This window comes from Camellia sinensis, chromosome 2 (genome assembly GCF_055761805.1).
Source record: "Camellia sinensis isolate YWXY chromosome 2, ASM5576180v1, whole genome shotgun sequence".
Lineage (NCBI taxonomy): Eukaryota > Viridiplantae > Streptophyta > Magnoliopsida > Ericales > Theaceae > Camellia > Camellia sinensis.
Genome location: NC_138962.1, coordinates 220,419,337 through 220,439,255, shown reverse-complemented (window position 1 = coordinate 220,439,255; position 19,919 = coordinate 220,419,337). Strand labels below are relative to the sequence as shown.

General features: G+C 32.2%; 1 protein-coding gene and 1 pseudogene across 1 annotated transcript; both read right to left on the bottom strand.

Annotated features, from left to right (window-relative positions):
• Positions 1 to 13,730: 13,730 nt before the first annotated feature.
• Positions 13,731 to 14,051, bottom strand: LOC145819440 (protein FAR1-RELATED SEQUENCE 8 pseudogene; annotated as a pseudogene).
• A 63-nt stretch (positions 14,052 to 14,114) lies between these two features.
• Positions 14,115 to 14,696, bottom strand: LOC145819439 (protein FAR1-RELATED SEQUENCE 5-like). The gene has a single exon (XM_082913435.1). It carries the CDS (start codon positions 14,694 to 14,696, stop codon positions 14,115 to 14,117), a length of 582 nt encoding a protein of 193 aa, XP_082769561.1.
• Between the last annotated feature and the right edge of the window lie 5,223 nt (positions 14,697 to 19,919).

The window sequence follows — 19,919 nt, the reverse complement described above, 5'->3', positions numbered from 1 at the left end:
ATACAGTCATTTCTAATTCTATCATGTCTAGTCTTGCCACACATCTACCTTAGCATTCTCGCCTCAGCAACACTCATCTTATCTACGTGTTATTTCTTAGTTGTCCAACACTCCGTCCCATACAACATTGTTGGCCTAATAGTCATTCTATATAACTTGACTTTTAGTCAAGTGAGTATTCGTTTATTGCACAGTATCCCATACGCATTTCTTCATTTACACTATCTCACCTTAATCTTATGGGCTACATCCGCATCAATCTCTCCCGCTGTTGTGATAATCAACCCTAAATAACGAAAATGTTTACTCTTAGGCAGTTCTTGGTTCTCAATCTTCATTTCTCATCTGCTTTCATTGTTACTGATACTAAATTTACAATCCATGCACTCCATCTTAGTTCTACTTATCCGAAATCTTTTAGATTCAAGAGCTTTTCTCTAAATCTCCAATTTTGTTTTAACTCCTTCTCTAGTCTTATTCACTAGCACGATATCATCTGCAAAAAGTATCCACTATAGCACGTCATCCTGAATATTTCTCGTCAACCCATCCATAACTAAAACAAAAAGATAAGGACTTAAGGTAGATCTTTAGTGTAACCCTACAGTGGTAGGAAATTCATTTGTCTCTCTAGCAAATGATCTAATAGTGGCTACCATCTCTTCATACATGTCCCTAATCACATCAATGTAACATTTTGTCACCCATTTTTTCTCTAACACCCACCATATTATATCCCGAGGTAATTTATCATATACTTTCTCAAGATCGATAAATACCATATGAATGTCTCTTTTCTTTTCTCTATACTTTTCTATTACTCTTCTTAAAAGATAGATCACTTCCATTGTTGACTTGCCAAGCACAAACCCAAATTGATTTTCTGACACTTCTGTTATATCTCGCAATTGGCGTTCCATTACTCTCTCGTACACTTTCATTATATGACACATTAACTTAATTCCTCTATAGTTGTTGCAATTCTAGACATCTTTTTTATTCTTATAGATTGGCACTAAAATACTATTTCACTACTTATCTGGCATGTTCCTAATCAACAAAATTTTACTAAACAACCTAGTCAACCAAGCAACCTCTTTTTTACCCAAACACTTCCAAGCTTCAATAAGGATATCATCAGGTCTTAAAGTCTTATTTGATTTCATCTTCTTAAGTGCAATCTCCACTTCAAAGTTCTCCATTCTGCAATAGAACCTATAATCTTGGTTTATCGTAGTACTAGCTATTTCTTCCTCTATTGTCGTACCTCCATGTTCCTCATTTAATAGTTTCACAAAATAATTCTTCCATATTTCCTTAATCTCTTCATCATTCACGAAGACCTTAGAATCCTCACTCTTGATGCATTTAACTTGATTAAAATTTCTTGCTTTCCTCTCTCGTATCCTAGCAAGTTTGTATACCATCTTCTCTCCCTCCTTACTATCTAGCCTAGTGTACAGGTCATCGTAAACTTTCAACTTAGCCTCTCTCGCTACTTTCTTAACCTCCTTATAAGCCAATTTATATCTCTTAAGGTTTTCCTCTGCTCTATCTTTCTGCTACTTTTTAAAGCACTCTTTTTTTGCCTTAACTGCCGCTTGAACCTCTTCCCTCCACCACCAAGTTTCCCTAAAGCTGGGTCCTGTTCCTTTCAACTCTCCAAGCACTTCTCTTGAGATTATCCTCATACAATTGGCCATCAAGTTTCACATAGTATTAGCATCATCTTCCAAGTCTCAAGTACCTTCCTTATCCATTATATTCTTAAATATTTATAGTTTATCCCATTTTAGGTCCCACCATCTCGTCCTATGACGCCACCATCCTTCTTAGTTTGGTATTGCCCTCTAAAATATAAATCTAGTACAAAAATCCTATGTTGAGAAGTCAGGCTCTCTCCAGGAATCACCTTACAATCATTACATTTTAGGCTGTCCACTTTTCTCACTAAGAAGTAATCTATTTGACTCTTAACTGACTCACTCTTAAAGGTCATCAAATGTTCATCCCTCTTCTTATACATAGTATTGGCCACCACCAAGTCAAAAACCAATGCAAAATTTAAGATACTCTCTCCAGCCTCATTTCTATCACCAAAGCCGTATCCACCATGCACCTTTTAGTTGCAAAAAGTTGAAAAGTAAAGAAAGTAATTGTAAAATTATATGAATAATTAATAAAAATAAAAATAATCCAAAATTTAAGTCTTCTAACAAAATAAATTATACATTTTTAATTTTTATCCATTTAAATATTAATTTTTTTATTTATTTTTAATCTAAATAATTCGTCTATTTTTATTAGGTAAAATCGATGAAAAATAGTATTTTTGTTATTAAAATTAATATAGATATATATAAAATGTTTAAAATATATTTTTTCATTGATTTAAATGCTAAAATACATATTTTTTCATTGATCTTACTTAAAAAAAATAGATAATAATTTAGATTGAAAATAAATAAAAAAATAGAATTTATTGACAAAATTAAAATTTTAAGGTTTATTTTGTTATGATGGTCAAATCTTAGAGTTTTTTTTTAAAAAAAAATTATAAAAATATAAATGCATTTGTGTTATAGTACAAGTAAGATTTGATCATATTTTTATTAAGGCACAAATTTCACTTGTATTTTTCCATTTTTATAAGGTCTGGGCTTCTTTGAATTTAAGAGAATTGTTCTAGCTCGAGTCTTATTTTGATTGTTCAAATTATTCATTTTATAGTCTTTTGTGTATATTATTTATAAAAAAAAATTAAATTGATTCGATAATAGTAAAAAAAAAATTATAGTGTTTATTTTTAAAAAATATGCGACGCGTGTATTTTTTAAAATAGACCATCTGTTTTTTTCATAATAATGATTTGTTTCAATTTTGAAATTTTTTAGACTGAGTAGATCGAAATATTATATTTAATACTTTTATACTTCAATTTTTATGATTAAAAGATAAGTGACCATCTGTTTTATACTTCAATTTTTATGATTAAAAGAATACATTTATATAATATAAAAATTAAGGCGAAAGACATTTATAGAACAATCTTCTTAGTTTTTCTTTATTTATTTCCAATGTGAAATTCAAATTTTTTATAAAACTCTTTAAAACATCGTATACATCTATCCTTTAAATCAAATTGATAAAACCAAATCAAAGTATACAATCCGTGTCTGTTCGTCAACCATCAAAATGGAATGATTTGTTTTGATAATAAATGGTGTGTTTAGTTTGTGTTTTGAGATAAATTTTTTTTAAAAAAAATTTAGAGAAGGAGTTTAGAATTTTTTTTGGTCTGGTTGATTATACATTTTGAATCAAGAATAAAGGTTGAGACCCCCTTTGGGAGTCACCCCCTTGACCTATTTTAGTTTTGATTGGTCAACTTTTTTTTCTTTTTTTTCTTTTCACCCAATCCCCAACCTCCATATGTGTGAGGAATCCCGATCCTCGGCCGCCCTACCCGGCAGCCCCCCAAAACGACGTCGTTTTGGGGGTTTTTTGTTTTTTTTTTTTTCTTTTCTTCTTCTTCGTTCTTGCTTTCTCTCTCTTCGAACAGAAACCAGAGGGGAGGGGAGAGGGGGAAGAGGGCGGAAGGAGGAGGGAGGAGGCTGCGAGCTCGCCATCGCAGCTCGTCGCCTCGCCACCGGCCGTCGCAGCCGTCCGATCGTCGCCCGATCCAGCTCGTCGCAGCAGCTGCACGCCGGCCCCGCCTCCGCCTCCTCCTCCTCCTCCTCCCCCACTGGTTATGGCCCCCTCCAGTCCGGTCGGCCCTTCCCCTCCTCCTCCCTCCTCCTTCCTCCCTCTTCTTCTCCTTCCTCCCTCTCTTCCTCTGCGTTTTTTTTTTTTTGAAAATTTGCCCTCAAAACGACGTCGTTTTGGGGGCTGCTGGGTAGGGCTGCCGGGTAGGGCGGCCGAGAATCCGGACTCATGTGTGAGGGGGTTGTGGGGGTAGGTGTTTTAAGGGGATCTAAATCAATGCCCTTGAATCAATTATGCTGGGGACCCCAGTAGGGACGACCCCAGCACCCCTCACCTCCACGTGGCGGGCTCCAAGTGGTAGGGAAAAAAAAAATAGTTAAGGACCAATTAAAAAACAGTGGGGGTGGTGGGGGTCACCCCCACTGGGGGTTTCAAGCATTTTTCATTTTGAAAATAGTTTTGGATTTTAAGAGTTTAGGATGATTTAATATTTTATTATAGTTAAATAGATGTGTATAAGAGAAAAAATGATTGAGAATGAGAGAGCAGAGAGGAGAGAAAAAAAATGATTGATTATTGTATGGAAGATAAAAAGTAATTAATTTTTTTTTTCCTAAAAAATTTGAACTAAATAAAATTTTAAAATATATATATTTTGAAACAAAAACCAAACAAATCCAAACTTTTTCTTAATACTAGTTTTTGAATCGAACAGTTTACGCTCTTAACGAGTATTACAAACCGCTCCGTTAGAATTCCTACATGCAAGGCAGAGGCACGAGAAGTGATCATCCAACAATTTTTGCCGTTAGTTAAGTCGTCAATTTAGGGATGGACCCCACTGGTCAACGTCAAATATACTTCGCCAAGTTTTTACAAGCACTAGCTTCTAAAAACATCCCCACTGCTGATTTAAGTGCTGATGATGATCCCTACCGTTCAAAATTAAAGAGAAGTTTATAATGTCAACTGATTTTAAGAATATTCATAAATTATATTTATATATTTTGTTTTAATTTTAATAACTTTTATTTGAATTTTTTTGAAAAAATAAAAATTAGTTTGATAAAAATAAACACTTAAAAGATATTTTAAAAATTATTTTGCCATCAAAAAATATAAAAAATAAATATAAATTTGACGAGTATTCTTTATTTATTATTATTTTCACTAAATTATATTTATTGTTTTTTCAATAAATTTCAAAAAACAGATTATAAAAATTAAATCAAACACAGAGACAATTTTTTATTTTTTATACTAATTGTCCAAAGAAATGGGGATTAAAAAAAATAAATTTTGGGATGCATTTACCACCCCCTATGGTGGGTGCATGGCTCTCACCTGTGAGTTCAAATCCAGCATGTTCAACTCACAAAAAGGAATCCATTTGCTCTATTTTGTTTTGACATTTAAAAAAAAAAAATTTAGATTTTTTTTTTTTTTTTTTTTTTGTGTGTGCGCGCGCGCCCATGAGCGTGTGTTGTGTTCAGTATCTTTTTTTTCTTATTTTTAAGATGCATCTAATTTAAATGTGCATAAAAAAAATGTGAAAAAATCTAAAAAGAATTCAATAAATACAAAAATATACTGAATTCATGTATTTTTTTTTCTATTTAGTGAATTTTAAAATAATTTTTACATACTTTGTAATTTTTAAGTGTATTTAGATTAATTAGATTTAAAAAAAATTAAAAAAAAAGAAACACCAATTGAAAATTTAAAAATTATTTTTGTAGTTCCAAAACCAAACAAAGTGATTGATATTTTCAGATTTGGATAATTAAATTGTATTTAGGCTTCATTTGTGAAGTTGAGTGGACTTTTTGGCTTTTCGACTATTCTAACCTCAACTACAAAATTCATTTGGGTTGTCTTTTTTTGATTATTTTGACTTTAGTGAGAGAAAAAATAAAATGATTATGATTTGAATATAATATTTTATCTTATTAATTTATTAATTTATCTTATTTTTTTATGATTAAAAAATCACTAATTTCAAAAAAATCAGATGCCAAACGAGCTCTAAATCACCTTTGAATTAAATGCTTTGGGATGCTCACTGGAATCCATCTAATCTTTTTTTTTTTTTTTTTTTTCTTTTTTTTTTTATCTCAACTTATCTTTCTTAACTGTATGAATAAAGTAAATGACACAGCATCCACTGGATTCCTAATTTTACTTAAGAATTAAGGTATTGATTGGTTTGTGTTTTAGAATTATGATTTGAGTGTAAAATTATATTTTGAATTTGTGAGTTTTGAAATTATGATTTAAAAAGAGAAAATTTGTTTAATTATGAGTTTTAAAAAAAAAAAGTTTTGAATTGAATTTTAAATTGAGTGTTGAATTTTTGAAATGAGTGTTGAGTTCTTGAAAAGTTATTTGATTATGAGCTTTGAAAAGAATTTTCAAAACTTAATTCAAAAACTTATAACTCTTATAACTAAACACACATTAAAACTCTATTAAAAATTCTATTCAAAACTTATAATCAAATTCTTTTTAAAATTCAATTCAAAAAAATAATTGTTGAAAAAAATAATTTTTTTTTATTTTAAAAATTAAAAAAATTCAGAAAATATTTTTTTATTAAAAATATTAAAAATTTGTTCACAAAAATATTCAACTAGTACTTTGAAATTACTTTTAATTTTATATTTGGTTCAAAAAAAAAATTTAATTGTTTTGTTTAAAAATATTTTTTATTTTTTAAAAATAACTGTAACAAATTAATTTTTATTTCATTTTTTTTGTGTTAATTTTAAATAAATGACCAAATAATTTGTCATTTTGGTCTCAAAAAAATATTTTATATATGTTCTAAATAAGTGCACTTTTTGACTTTTTATAAAAAGATGTGTAGAAAAGTAGAGAGGAGATATTGATTGATGTGACCCAAAAAAGATAAAAAGTGTGGACTTATTTAGTCTTCCCAAACTTGGCCATATATACAACTCCATTTTGTAGCTCGAATTTTTCGTGGCTCAAGTGGCCTGAAATCCCAAAACAATGTCGTTTTGGGATTTTTTTTTTTTTTTTTCTTTCTGTTTTGCCCCTTTTCTTCATAACTCAGAAGAAAAAGAAGAAGAAGAAAGGAGAAGAAGAAGAAAGTAGAGGAAGAAACACACACACATCTCGAGATCAAACACACAAATCAAACCCCCCGTACATACACACACACATCTGGAAAATCAAACCACCCACACACACACACACAAACACAAATCAAACCCCCCCCACACACACAGAGCAGCAAACCAGCACGAGCCTCGTCGACAGTAGCACCAACCTCATCAGCACACAAGGAAATCGGCAATATGGGTCATCCTTCGTCGTCCTTCGTCATCCTTCACAGAGGCGATGAGGCGAGAGAGGCGAGAGGGATGAAGTGAGAGTGAGCGGAGGCGATAGCGGCAGAACCAACATGAGCCTCGTCCTCTCTTTCTCTCTCTTTCTCCCTCCCTCCTTTCCTCTGTTGCGTTTCACAGATAAAAAGAAGGGAAAAAATCGAAATCAAAACAACGTCGTTTTGATTTCGAGCCATTTGAGCATGGGGAGTTTCGAGCTACAAGCTATTTTTCATATACATATATATATTTTTTAGATAACAGGTGCCAATTGCTATAAAAAAAATTAAAAAATGTCCTAGCATAAGATCATTCATGTGATTATTGATGGGATCGTGGAATATGGATAAAAAAAGAAAAAAGTAATACAATGTGCTAAATTTAAATTTTAAAAATATAAAAAGTTTTTGATTTGACTCTAATGTTTTATTCGAGTTATTAGAATGGAACAAAATTAAACAATCATTCCTTCAAAATGTCTACTATTATGTTTGGTTGAGTAAAAGAATAAAGAGTTAATTACACTAATAGTTCCTATAGTTTGAGACTTGTGTCACTTTAGTTCCTAACTTTTCAATTGTGACACATTTGACCATGAATTTTGAATCTTATTCTAAATAAGGACAATTGAAAATATCATTTGATTTTTCAAGAGTAAAATTGTCAATTTCATAAAATATAAACTAATTTGACAAAAATAAATGTCAAAAAATATTTTTAATTTTTTTAAAATTAAATTTATCCACCAATGATAAAATTATGTAAAACTAATAAAAATTAAATGATTAATTTTTTAAAATTAATTTTACATGATCATCATCCAAACGCATAATAAAAATTAATTTGGTAAAAAAAAATGTCTAAAAGATTTATCAATTTTACATAATTTTATTTTTAGCAAGTAGAAATAATTTTTAAAAATTCAAAAATATTTGTTTGACATTTATTTTTGTCAAATTAGTTTATATTTTATCAAATTAACAATTTTACCAATGAAAAATCTAATTATATATTCAATTGTCCTTATTTGGAACAAAATTCAAAATTCAGGGTCAAATGTGTCACAATTGAAAAGTCAGGGACCAAAGTAACATAAGCCCCAAACTATAGGGACTATTTGTGTAATTTGCCCAAGAATAAATTATTATTCACTATCGAAAAAAACTATCATTCTAAAGAAAGGTTAAAAAATGATCATTTCATTTAATGTTATTCAAATCAAATATTATTTAAAATTACAATTTTGATTTGTGTTATCAGAAATGCTTTATAGCTCGAAAAATTTCCCCCCGAATGGCCAGAATTTCTGAAACGACGTCGTTTTGATTTTGAATTTTTTTTTTTTTCTTTTCTCAGAGTCGACTCCATTCGAGCCCTTAGTCTCTTCCAAATCCTCTCATCTCTCTCTACTCACTATCTCCTGGAACCCTTAATCTCTTCTGAATCCTCTCATCAGCTACGGGTGTAGACTCGCATAACAGATCTTCAGCAACGGGTGTGGATTCGGCAGTGTCGACTAGCAGAAAAAAAGGTACCACAACTAAAGGTAAACCCATAATCGCAAAAAAACTAGGGTTTGTGTTTCTGTGTTTGAATTTTTCTTACAATTTGTGTTAGGGTTTTGGTTTTGGCTTGAATTTGTAGAACATGTTTTCTGGCCTTGTCAATTAATGATTGTTAGGGTTATGATTGTTTGTTTGGGTTTGGGCATTATGGGTTTTGCCTTCAATTTTTGATTGTTATGATGATTCACTTGTCTGCAATTGTTTTTAAGTGCTGTAGCTTTTTTTTTTCCTTGTGGATGTTCATTCCAAGGAAGTTTTGGGAGCAATGTCACTCATTTTTAGTGTTTTTCCCTTTGGTTTATCATGATAGGCCTGAATAGTTATCAAATTATGTTTTCTTATGTCAGGGCTTTTATCTAGGTTATCTCTTTAGGATACCTAATCAATGGTTGCATATTGTATGTGCTGGGCAGATCAATTAGAGCATTTACATATGTAGTTATGCTGATCAAGTCACCTGTTATGATGGAAGTTTATTGAGCCAAGGGGAATTAAATCAGTTCCCTTAGGTTTCAAATTTTAGCCATAAAAGTGAATGAATAGGCCTGTGAATACATTAAATATGCCTCTGATTTCAAATATCAAATTCTGTTTGTATAAAAGAGCATGGTTTATACTTTATGGTTGTTTTAAATTTCCATGTTGCTGAAGATGTGCATTGTGATTTAAAAAATTCCCTATTTCTTGGAACCTACCTAGGAAAGAACACAAGATTTCTTCTTGTTTACTTTTGCTTATGAAGCTGGTTGCATATTTATCGATTAAAAAAGTACCGGGTTTTAATAACATTAATAAAACAGTAGGTATGTATGTATCAACAGTAGCAATAATAGCTATGTATGTATCATGTCTCTGTTTTCCATTTTGTATGCAAATTACAAAATGGCTTCTTCCTCTAGTAACAATAGCAACATAAGATTGAAACCAAGATTGTGTAATTGTAGGAGAACAGCTGCCATGCACATTGTCCGAACCAATCAGAATGGAAATAAAAGGACGTGTGTACTTTGTGTGTCCATCGAAATATGTAAGCAGTATGGAAATTTGTTTGCAAATTTATTAGCTTGATTTGATTAACTTATTGTCATGCCTTGTAGATTAGTGAGGAACACTGCAATTACTTCAAGTTCGCAGATGATGATAACGACAACGTGATCTCCAATGCTGCACCTCGTAAATCTATAAGAAGCGAAGAATTTAACGATCTAAGCACAAGGGTTTATGAGATGGATAATGAATTTCAGGAGAATGATAGAAGGCTTCGAAGGATGGAGAAAAAATTGAATGTCGTGCTTTATATCATTGTATTTTGTATTGTTTTCTATTTTATAATGTAAATTGCTGAGTTGATAGCTTTTGGGGAATTTGATGGATGTACTTATGGATTGAATGGATTTGATGGATGTACTTATGGATTGAAAGGACTTGAATGGACTTGATGACTTGAATGGACTTCTATTTTCAATTATTGTTGATAGGTTGTGTCATTTGTTGATCTTTAGTGCTGGAAATACTTTTTCACTAAAAACCTGTAATGGCCTTTCTGGTCTGATGTTAGGGCAGCATTCTCACATGGGAATTTACAGGTGGACCAGTAGTTTGACATACTTTGCTTCTACATCTGTATTCTAAGAATTGAATATGTCCTTGGTTACCTCAGGTTTTTTATGGGCATGGAGGAAAGCATGCAATTGACTTCGCATACAACCATTTGTAGAAGCTTGCTCATTGAATGTATTACCTATCTTGTGCCTTATTTTTCTAACTGTTGCTTCATGTATTACCTATCCTGTTGCATTGGCGTTTCTACAACCACTTCAATATGTTACTAATGTTTTCAATTTGGTCTCCACTATTAAAAAGAGTCTTTAATACCAAATGCAAAGCCAAGTGAAAGTTTAAATGTGCCATGCTTTAACAACAGGTGACTTGATCAGCATAACTCTATTGTGGACATTCCTTTAAGTAGTACAAATTCCTATCAAATAGAGAAAAGAAACAATAGATACCCAAACATATAATTACAAGTTCATAGGATTATTACCATTATTAGTTTTTATAGAACCATACCCAACAGTAGGGCATTCTTCAAAATTAAAGCATGTATGTTGACTGAAACTATTAAAACCTAGAACATCATCACCTAAGGCATTGCATTTAGGTTCAGCAAATAAATTTTCCACTGCTATGACTTCATCTTCTAAGGCTGGAAAAAATGACCCATCTTCTACAACCTAGGCAAATAAGATGAACTTTAATCTTACGAACTGAATCAAATCAATGAACATCCATATATAATCAATGTCCACGATATGCATACAACAACAGCTAATATATACACAAGCACTTCCTCTGGTTTAGCACATTGCTCTGGTTTAGCAATGCATCAAAATTAAACAATCAAACAATCAAGTATTTCATTCTGCTGCTTCATTTTGCTGCATCATTCTGCTTTATTCTGCTTGTCATTCTGCTGAACCTGCTTCATTCTGCTTCAAATAATCAACCTGTCATTCTATTTCATTCTGCTGAACCTGCTTCATTCTGCTGCCTCATTCTGGACTGCTCTGGTCGTAATAAGAAGAGGTGCTCTGCTGGAAATAGAACTTGACAAATTCATCATTCACAGAACCTGTTCAACATATAACCTATTCAAAATATGCAAAACCTGTTCAAAATATACAGAACTTGATAGAACCTGTTCAGAATCTGTTCAGAATCAAATATAACCTGTTTAGAATCTGTTCAAACATAAGTTTACAAACATAATTTGTTCAGAATCAAATATAATCTGTTCAGAATCAAAATCTGTTCAAAAACTTGACAGAATCTATTCAGAATCAAATATAACCTGTTTAGAATCTGTTCAAACATAAGTTTACAAACACAATCTGTTCAGAATCAAATATAATCAAATATAATCCGTTCAGAATCAAAATCTGTTCAAAAACTTGACAGAATCTATTCCGAATCAAATATAACCTGTTCAAAATCTGTTCAAACATAAGTTTACAAACATAATCTGTTCAGAATCAAATATAATCTGTTCATAATCAAAATCTGTTCATAATCAAAATCTGTTCAAAAACTTGACATAATCAAATATAACCTGTTCATAATCAAATATAACCTGTTCATAATCAGTTCAAACATAAGTTTGCAAACATAATCTGTTCAGAATCAAATATAATATGTTCATAATCAAATATAACCTGTTCAGAATCTGTTCAAACATAAGTTTACAAACATAATCTGTTCAGAATCAAATATAATCTGTTTATAATAAAAATCTGTTCAGAATCAAATCTGTTAAAAAACTTGACAGAATCTGTTCAGAATAAAAAATACCATAGGTTTACAAACATAAGTTCACAATTTGGGGCGATTGGATCTGCATCTATATTGAAGTCCACAAAAGCAACTATCATAAGTTTACAAACGAAAGTGATAAATACCATAGTACGAAACTAAAAAAAAAAAATAGAGCGTTTGGATCCACATCTATATTCAAATCCACAAAAGTTGAACCATCTATATTTGTCATTCCTGATTCACTCAAAGATGAGCTTCCAATTTTGTCCACCATTTGCAATGCACTCTCTTGTGTCCCATCTATACAAGGAAAATAGTAGGATTGAGCTTGCAGCACCTTATGATACATAATAACAAAATATTATTAATAAGTTCAAACATAATGTAATAAGTACCATACAAAAAATAGTAGTGGACCATGAAACATATACCCGATCGTATGTATTGTCTTCCATGCCGTCCGTACAACCGAAATTCAACTTACAAGGTTCACATTGACCCATTTTACGACCCTATAATAACACACATTGGCTAAAAATTTTGACAAAAATAAATTCTAAAATTTACATACAAATAGAAAATAAAAAATATACCTGGACTTTTGGTGCCTTTTTATTCTTTCCCTTCAACCGATTCACTATTTCATCCACCTTGCTCACCTTCCGTTTCGTACATGGACGGCCTCTTCGGCGAGCAACCAAAGGAGTAAGCACCTTGCGAATAGTACTAGAAGGTGGCACATTACTACTACAAGGTGGGACAGTACTACTAGAAGGTGGCACATTACTCACACAACCAAATTCATCTTTTCTTACTCTTTCCTTGATTTCTCTCAACCCAAGTTGAATGGCTTTGTGTTTACCATCATCGTTGGAAGCAATTTCTATAATTTCATCCAATGTCTTGTGATAGTTATCATGTACCTTTGCATTGAGGACAGCCCCGGATTTCGTGTATGTCGTTGGAATGCATATGTATCCTCTTTCTAAATCTTTTCTCCATCTCGGCATAATGTACTTATCTGGAACCTCATATATGCACCTCTCAATGAGCACATTAAGGGAATGGGCACACATGATCCCCCTAAACTCAAACCACCGACACACACGTTGCATTTCAAATTCAGTTGAATTAAAGTAAACAAGAAATTCAACTTTCTTCATTTTCTCACCCACAAGCACAGCTTCCTTGGCATGATAAGTACAAATGGATCCCTCCTCCTTCACAAGAGTCGCATGACAATACAGTAGTCGCTTCAATTCTACTTGAACTTTTTTAAATTTCGCATTTGTGTAGGCTGCACGAAATTGCTTCTCAAACTCATACACTGTTAAGCAATCATACAATTTGTTTCGAGATTTGAAGTCTGCTTTGGTCTCCTTCTCCACCTTACTTCTCAATGCATTGTCGTACTGTTCAACAAATTGCTTTAAAGTAGTCTTTGAGTTTACATAGCCATCAAAAAATGCATTCATGCTCTCACTTCGTTGTGTAGTTAACATGCCAACCCAAAATATATCTTTCATATAGACAGGAATCCACCTATGTCGCTCACCATATAATACCCCCAACCACTGGTTGTCATGGAGGCTAAACTTTCAATCATCGTTTGTCATTCCTCATCAAATTCATCTTTTCTGAAAGAATCATAGACTGCATTTTGTAAAGCGAATTTGATGGCTTCATATTGGGAATATCCTCTCAATTTCTCGGGAATTTTCTTCATTACATGCTATAAACACCAACGGTGTCGAGCCTGTGAGAAAACAATTTGTATGGCATTTTGCATGGCTCTGCACTAGTCAGTTATAATAGCTTTTGGAGGAGTGGCTGACATATAATTTAACCATTCTTTGAATAGCCAAACAAATGTCTCCGTGTTCTCATTAGATAATAGCCCACAACCAAACAAGATTGACTGTCCATGGTGATTAACTCCTACAAACGGAGTAAACGGCATATCACACTTGTTTGTGAGATAGGTGGTGTCAAATGAGACAACATCCCCAAATGCTTTATAAGCCGCCCTACTCCTTGCATCCGCCCAAAACAAGTTTCGTATACGACCATCTACATCAAAGTCAATTGCAGAATAGAAGTTTGAATTTTCTTGTTGCATCCTATGAAAATAAAATGCAACTGATTCAGCGTCTCCTACCCCAAGCCTCAATCTTCTAGCATTTTAAATGTGGTTCCTTGCATCTCGTTCATCAAATGTTAATGCCTCATATCCCCCCGCTTCAACAACTATAGAATGAAAATTCCTAGACACCCCTATTCCTGCTTCATCGTTTATTTCTAATCTTCTCTTCACAAGAGTACGAATCCTCTTATTCATTGGAAAATGCCGTGAGTCGCTAGGAATTAAATCATGCGTATGCTCAAGCACAACTGTAGTTAACTTATATCTTCCGTCCAGTTGTAAAGTTGCTCTTACCTTAGCTTTATAATCAATTTTTGATGACAAAGATGGTTTCAGGGGGTTTACTTCTGATCTTTTTGTCCTCTTCTGCGCGCGAGTACATTCAATTCCAAAGTATTTCACCTTTTCATCCGCTCCAACATTCTGTGTTCTGTAAGCTATAGCAAATCCAAGGTTTTTAGCATATTTTGCATAAAACTCATGCACTTCTTGCTTTGAGATAAAAAACATCCCCTTCTTAGGTTCTTCAATTTCACCACTCTCATTTAATGAAGGATTGTTCTTTGCTTCCTCAACTTCCTCACCCCCACTCAATGTAGGATTGTTTAAATCAATGTCCATTGTGTGAAACACTCTACTGTAATTTGTATAAAATCAGCAGAACGAAATGCACAACAAATCATAAATAAGGTTAGAGACATCACAGATTCAGATTCAGTGATGTTAAACACCACTTAGATTCAAATTCAGACATCACAGATTCAGAGATTCACATATTCACATAAATAAGGTTAAAGTGGATATTAAACACCACTTAGAGGCATCATAGATTCAGTGGTTACATCACAAATATAACCACTATAGATTTAGACACATCACAAATTCAGCTATAGAACAATAAGGCAACAGCAACTTTGTATACATCACACATGCTAAACCAGATTCAGCTATAGATTTGTATATAGACAGATTCAAATCACAGCTATGGGCACATCCCAAAACACACATATACATCACACATAGCAGAAGAATTATATAGCTATACATCACACACATAGCAATTTTACTTTGAGTATTGCAAAGTGTTGTGCATAGAAGTCTACAAAACATGCAACTAACTGATGAAAAAATTGGAAATTCTATTCAAGATAAGTGAGCCAAGCAATACAACAAATATGGTCTGCATTCCTTAATATGGTCTTCTAATCCCCTGTCAAACATAGACCCCAAATATAGATTTCACTTCAACAAGAACAAACATAGACCCCCAAACATATTTTTTAATTGAAATCATCTACCCACATAGACCCAAACATGGATAACCATTCTTCTAATCCCCCACATTCAAGCTTAACAAAAAAATATAAATTTATAAGAAGAAAAAAAAAATGCACCAGCAGATTCAGGTGAGTACAACGCATAATCCAGATTCACGTCGAAGTGGTATTTCGCTGGTCAACGAACAGCACTGACGGTGGGTAGAGTTTTTCACTAGTCGTCGATGGTCACCCAGGTCGGTAGTGTCAGCACCGGTCGATCTCAGCGGTGGTCGCTCTCGTCTATTCTTCTTTGACTAGTTCCTCTCTCTCTCATCTCCTCTCTTTTCTTCTATTTCTCGCGCATGGTGTCACTTGACCAATGTTGTTGCAACTGAGCCAAACATTCAAAACTCACCTTTTTCAAATTCGGGCGATTCAATGGGGCTCTTTTCGAGCTACATAGTGGTTCTATTGTATTCAGTTGATTTGTATTATAGGTTAAGAATTTATATGGATGAGATAAAGAACTAGATAAAACAAGTGGATATTGTATTATGCTTGGTTAGGATATCATACAACTAATAATTACATAAAATGAGTAGACATTATTATAATATGTTTGGTTATAATGGAATAAAATGGTGTTTTGGAAAGTTGGTAAACAGCTGGCTTTTTGACTTTTTTGGTGACTTTTTTGGCAAAAAAGCTGGCTTCTTTGGATAAAAAAGCTGGGTTTTTTTGCTAAAAAAACTAAAAAGCCAAAAACCTGACTTTTTTAGCCTCTTCCCAAAGTGCCAAAAAATATCTAATTATTTTTTTGTTATTGGTGTTTTATTATTGAATTATGACATTATTGTTTTGAGAAGTTGGTTAAAAGCTAATTTTTTTGACTTTTTTTGGAAAAAAAAATGTATAAAAAAATAGAGAAGTGATGTGACTCAAAAAAGTCAAAAAATCAAAAAAATGACTTTTAACCAGCTTGCAAAAAAGTGTCAATGATAATATGATATTACTGTTATCTTGAAGTTTTTCTTTACATAATATTTATAATATAAAAAAGGGGGGTGCATTTCTTAGATATATATTGGTAGTTTGTGTTAATTTGTTTGTTGTAATTTATGTTTACAACTTATGTAGTTAAAAAATAAAATAAATGAAAAAGAAAAAAATTAGTATCAACTAAGAGAGCAGTGCTTTTAATTGTTATTTTTTTTTATCATTGATGATGTAATGGTTCCAAAGGAGGATGGGTCAAGTTGGTTCACACTTCGAATGGGTCTGCTGACCTTGATGTCTTCGGTGCGTGCCTGCAAAAAGGTCCAAAGGGGGGAGACGATCTCCCGATGGACACTCCGACGACCAAGTTAAGATAGAACAGATTGATTGTGTGGTGAGGGAAGAAGGGGACGAAAAATTTAACCTTTAACGCATCTACGAAAGCTTTCTTATATCCTTTGCTCAACATTTTCTTGTCAATTCCAGACTTTTGTACTGGTCGAAAGTTTATATTCTAGCTCGCATCATTCGTGGTGAGTTTGTCTTCTCCATCGTGAAGGGGTTATCATATTTAATGTTATGAGAGCCTCATTAATGGCTGATGTATGGGTATAATAACTTTACAAGATCTTTGTCTACTTATGTAGCTATGCCCCTGCTTGACAAGTGTTTGAATGTTATTGATCCTGACCTAGTATTGATTTCTCAGAGTCATTGGACTTTGATCACTGGGATGTGAATTGGGTCCTGATCCGTGGGTTGGCCCCTCTTGAGCTCTCATCGGTATCAATCATCAATTTTCAACTCAACAAAAATTGCACCAAACAAGCCTAATGATAACAGACAAAAATAAATTCATATCAATAACAATAATTATATATTTCGTATCTTATATTATGTTTATCATATTACTTATTAACAAAATATTAATATGAACACTATCAAAACAATACTGAATTAAATTGGCACAATATATATATATATATATAATAAAATAGAATAGTAATAATAAATTATTATTGCAATATAACTCTATCAATAATGAATTATGTTTAGGTGATTGTTATTGGTAATTTTAGGTTAACCCCAATGAATTGGTTAAATAATAAAGATTTGATAACAAATTTAAAATATGAAATTTGAGTCATTTTAAAAATTTATTCGTTGTTAATTTTAAGATGTTGGTAATGTAAAAGGAGTCAAATAATCAGTTATAATATAAAATTGGTAATTTTAGGGGGCAGATGATGGTGCTATCATTTCGATCTTATCATCTAAAGTTTTTCCAGTCATTTGCTATTATGATTGAGCCTTTGATGCTGATCTTAGGGATATCTTGTTTGATCTATGGATGTACATGGCCGGCCTATATGATTGTTTTAAATTATTGAAATTGTTAGAGAAATTGGGAAGCGAGGAAATTTGATGCAAATTAATGATATATTTTAAAAAAAAATAAAATTACAAAAACATGAAATTTACCATTGTTTTTTCATTTTCTTATGCAAACAACCCTAGTAGTTTCCTTTGCCACTTCCTCCACCCTCTATTATCTAGCCCCGACTCCCTCACTCACCCTTGACACTTCTTCTACACTTTTTTTTTTTTCATTATCGTCATCTCATTCCATTTCAATTGACAATAATGGCCTAAGATATTTTAAGACCTTAGAGTAAAAATTAAAATGAGACTTTATCTTATTAAGTTTTTAAAAAATTAAACTTCTAGCAATATTTTTTTTTAAAGATTTTTATTGATCTAATGGTGGACTCACCTCTGCCACCAATCACTGCCCTCCACCTACTTATTCCTGTTACTCCATTCCCACCGAACCTACGCACTAAGCTTTCTTTTGGGATATGGGTTAGCTTTTCGATTTTTTGACTGTTTTAGCCTAGGGTTAAAAAATCTCATTTGAAATGGACTTTTTAGCTTTTATGAAAGAAAAAATTAAATGAATATGATTTGAATGTGACTTTTTATCTTATTTGACTAAAAAATATTTTTTGGGCAAGTAAGCTAAAAAATATTTTATTTTTTTGTAATTAAAATAACCCAAACTCAACCCAAACTTTCATGCCAAACGAATCCTAATTGAGCCAAACTCTAACCACTAGAAGTCCCTTCCCATAGCCACCCCACACCTCCTCTCCCCCACTATATGGACATCAAATGCAATACATTATTCTTGCTAGCCTATATAAAGCCTCAACCAAAATTAATTAAAGGTCCAATAAATTTACCCCAAACAGAGCCCAAAGACTAAACAACCAAAGTCTAGGTCCAAATGTCTTCAAACTGGGTTGGGCTTCGTGCCGAGAGATCAGCCCAACAAATATATAAATTAACGCCGTTATACCCTCGACGTCAGGATCACCACCGAAGCACCAGAAATTTATTTAAAATACAAATTGTTCCTATAATTTAAAAAATTATATTTTATCCCTTCAAATCTAATAACATAACAAATGACTTCTTTTATTAATAAATTATTAAATCAATTAATAATTTTTAATATTATCAAAAAAATATTTCAATTAACAATTCAAATAATTTTATTGTTGTATAATAGAATAGAGTTAGGCATTTTGTTTTTTTTATTAATTCTATTAAATAAAAAATTTTAGACGATGAGATATTTGTAATTTTTAAAACTATAGGGGTCAATTTTCATTTTAAGAAAATTTCAACAAGTGTATTTATAATTTACTCTAAAAAAATTATAGGAAAATTACAAAAAATAATAATTAGGATTTGATTCTTGTAACAAATTAAACTCTGAAATTTTAATTTTATCGATCTAAATATTAAGATTTTCATTTATTTTCAATTCAAATCATTTGCATATTTGTATTTAGTAAAATCAACAGAAAAAATAATATTTTAATCATTAAGCTCAATGTAAGTATACATAAAATGACTAAACTACTATTTTTCTATCAATTTTACTTAACAAAAATGAACGAATGATTTAAATTGAAAATAGAGTAAATTAAAAATTAAAATTTTAAATTGATAAAATTAAAAAATTTAGATTTATTTTATTACCATGATCAAGTTTCTTTTTTTTTTTTTTTTTTTTTTTTATAAGAGTATTCAATCCATAAATTCAATTTTGGATTTTCCATGCCCAAAGGTTCATACTCTTTGTCCATAAGGATAAGTTCCTGCAAACTGACTAAAGTACCCATCTATATATATACCAACCAAACCTTACCTCTCTAAAATGAAACTATCTCTATCCCTCTCTCTCTCTCTCTCTCTCTCATCTAAACCTTAAGGTTGCGTCGCTTCCGTTATCGCTGTCACCACCTCCTCTCCGCCACCAGCACCCCCACTGTTGTCGTTCGGCATGTCGTCATCACCATCAACCTCAATGACAAAAGCGCATTCATCATGGCCTTGACAGCGCTGTCATCTTCTTTCACACCATGATTTGACTCATATTCCACAACCGTCGCCGTCTTGAGCTACTTCCACATTCCAGTACCATTGCCGTCTTCTTCTAAACAGAAGGCGTTGCCACTTTGTTCTCTGGCGTCTATGCCACCATCCTCCGGCAGACCTTATGTTTTTTTTTTTTCGTTTT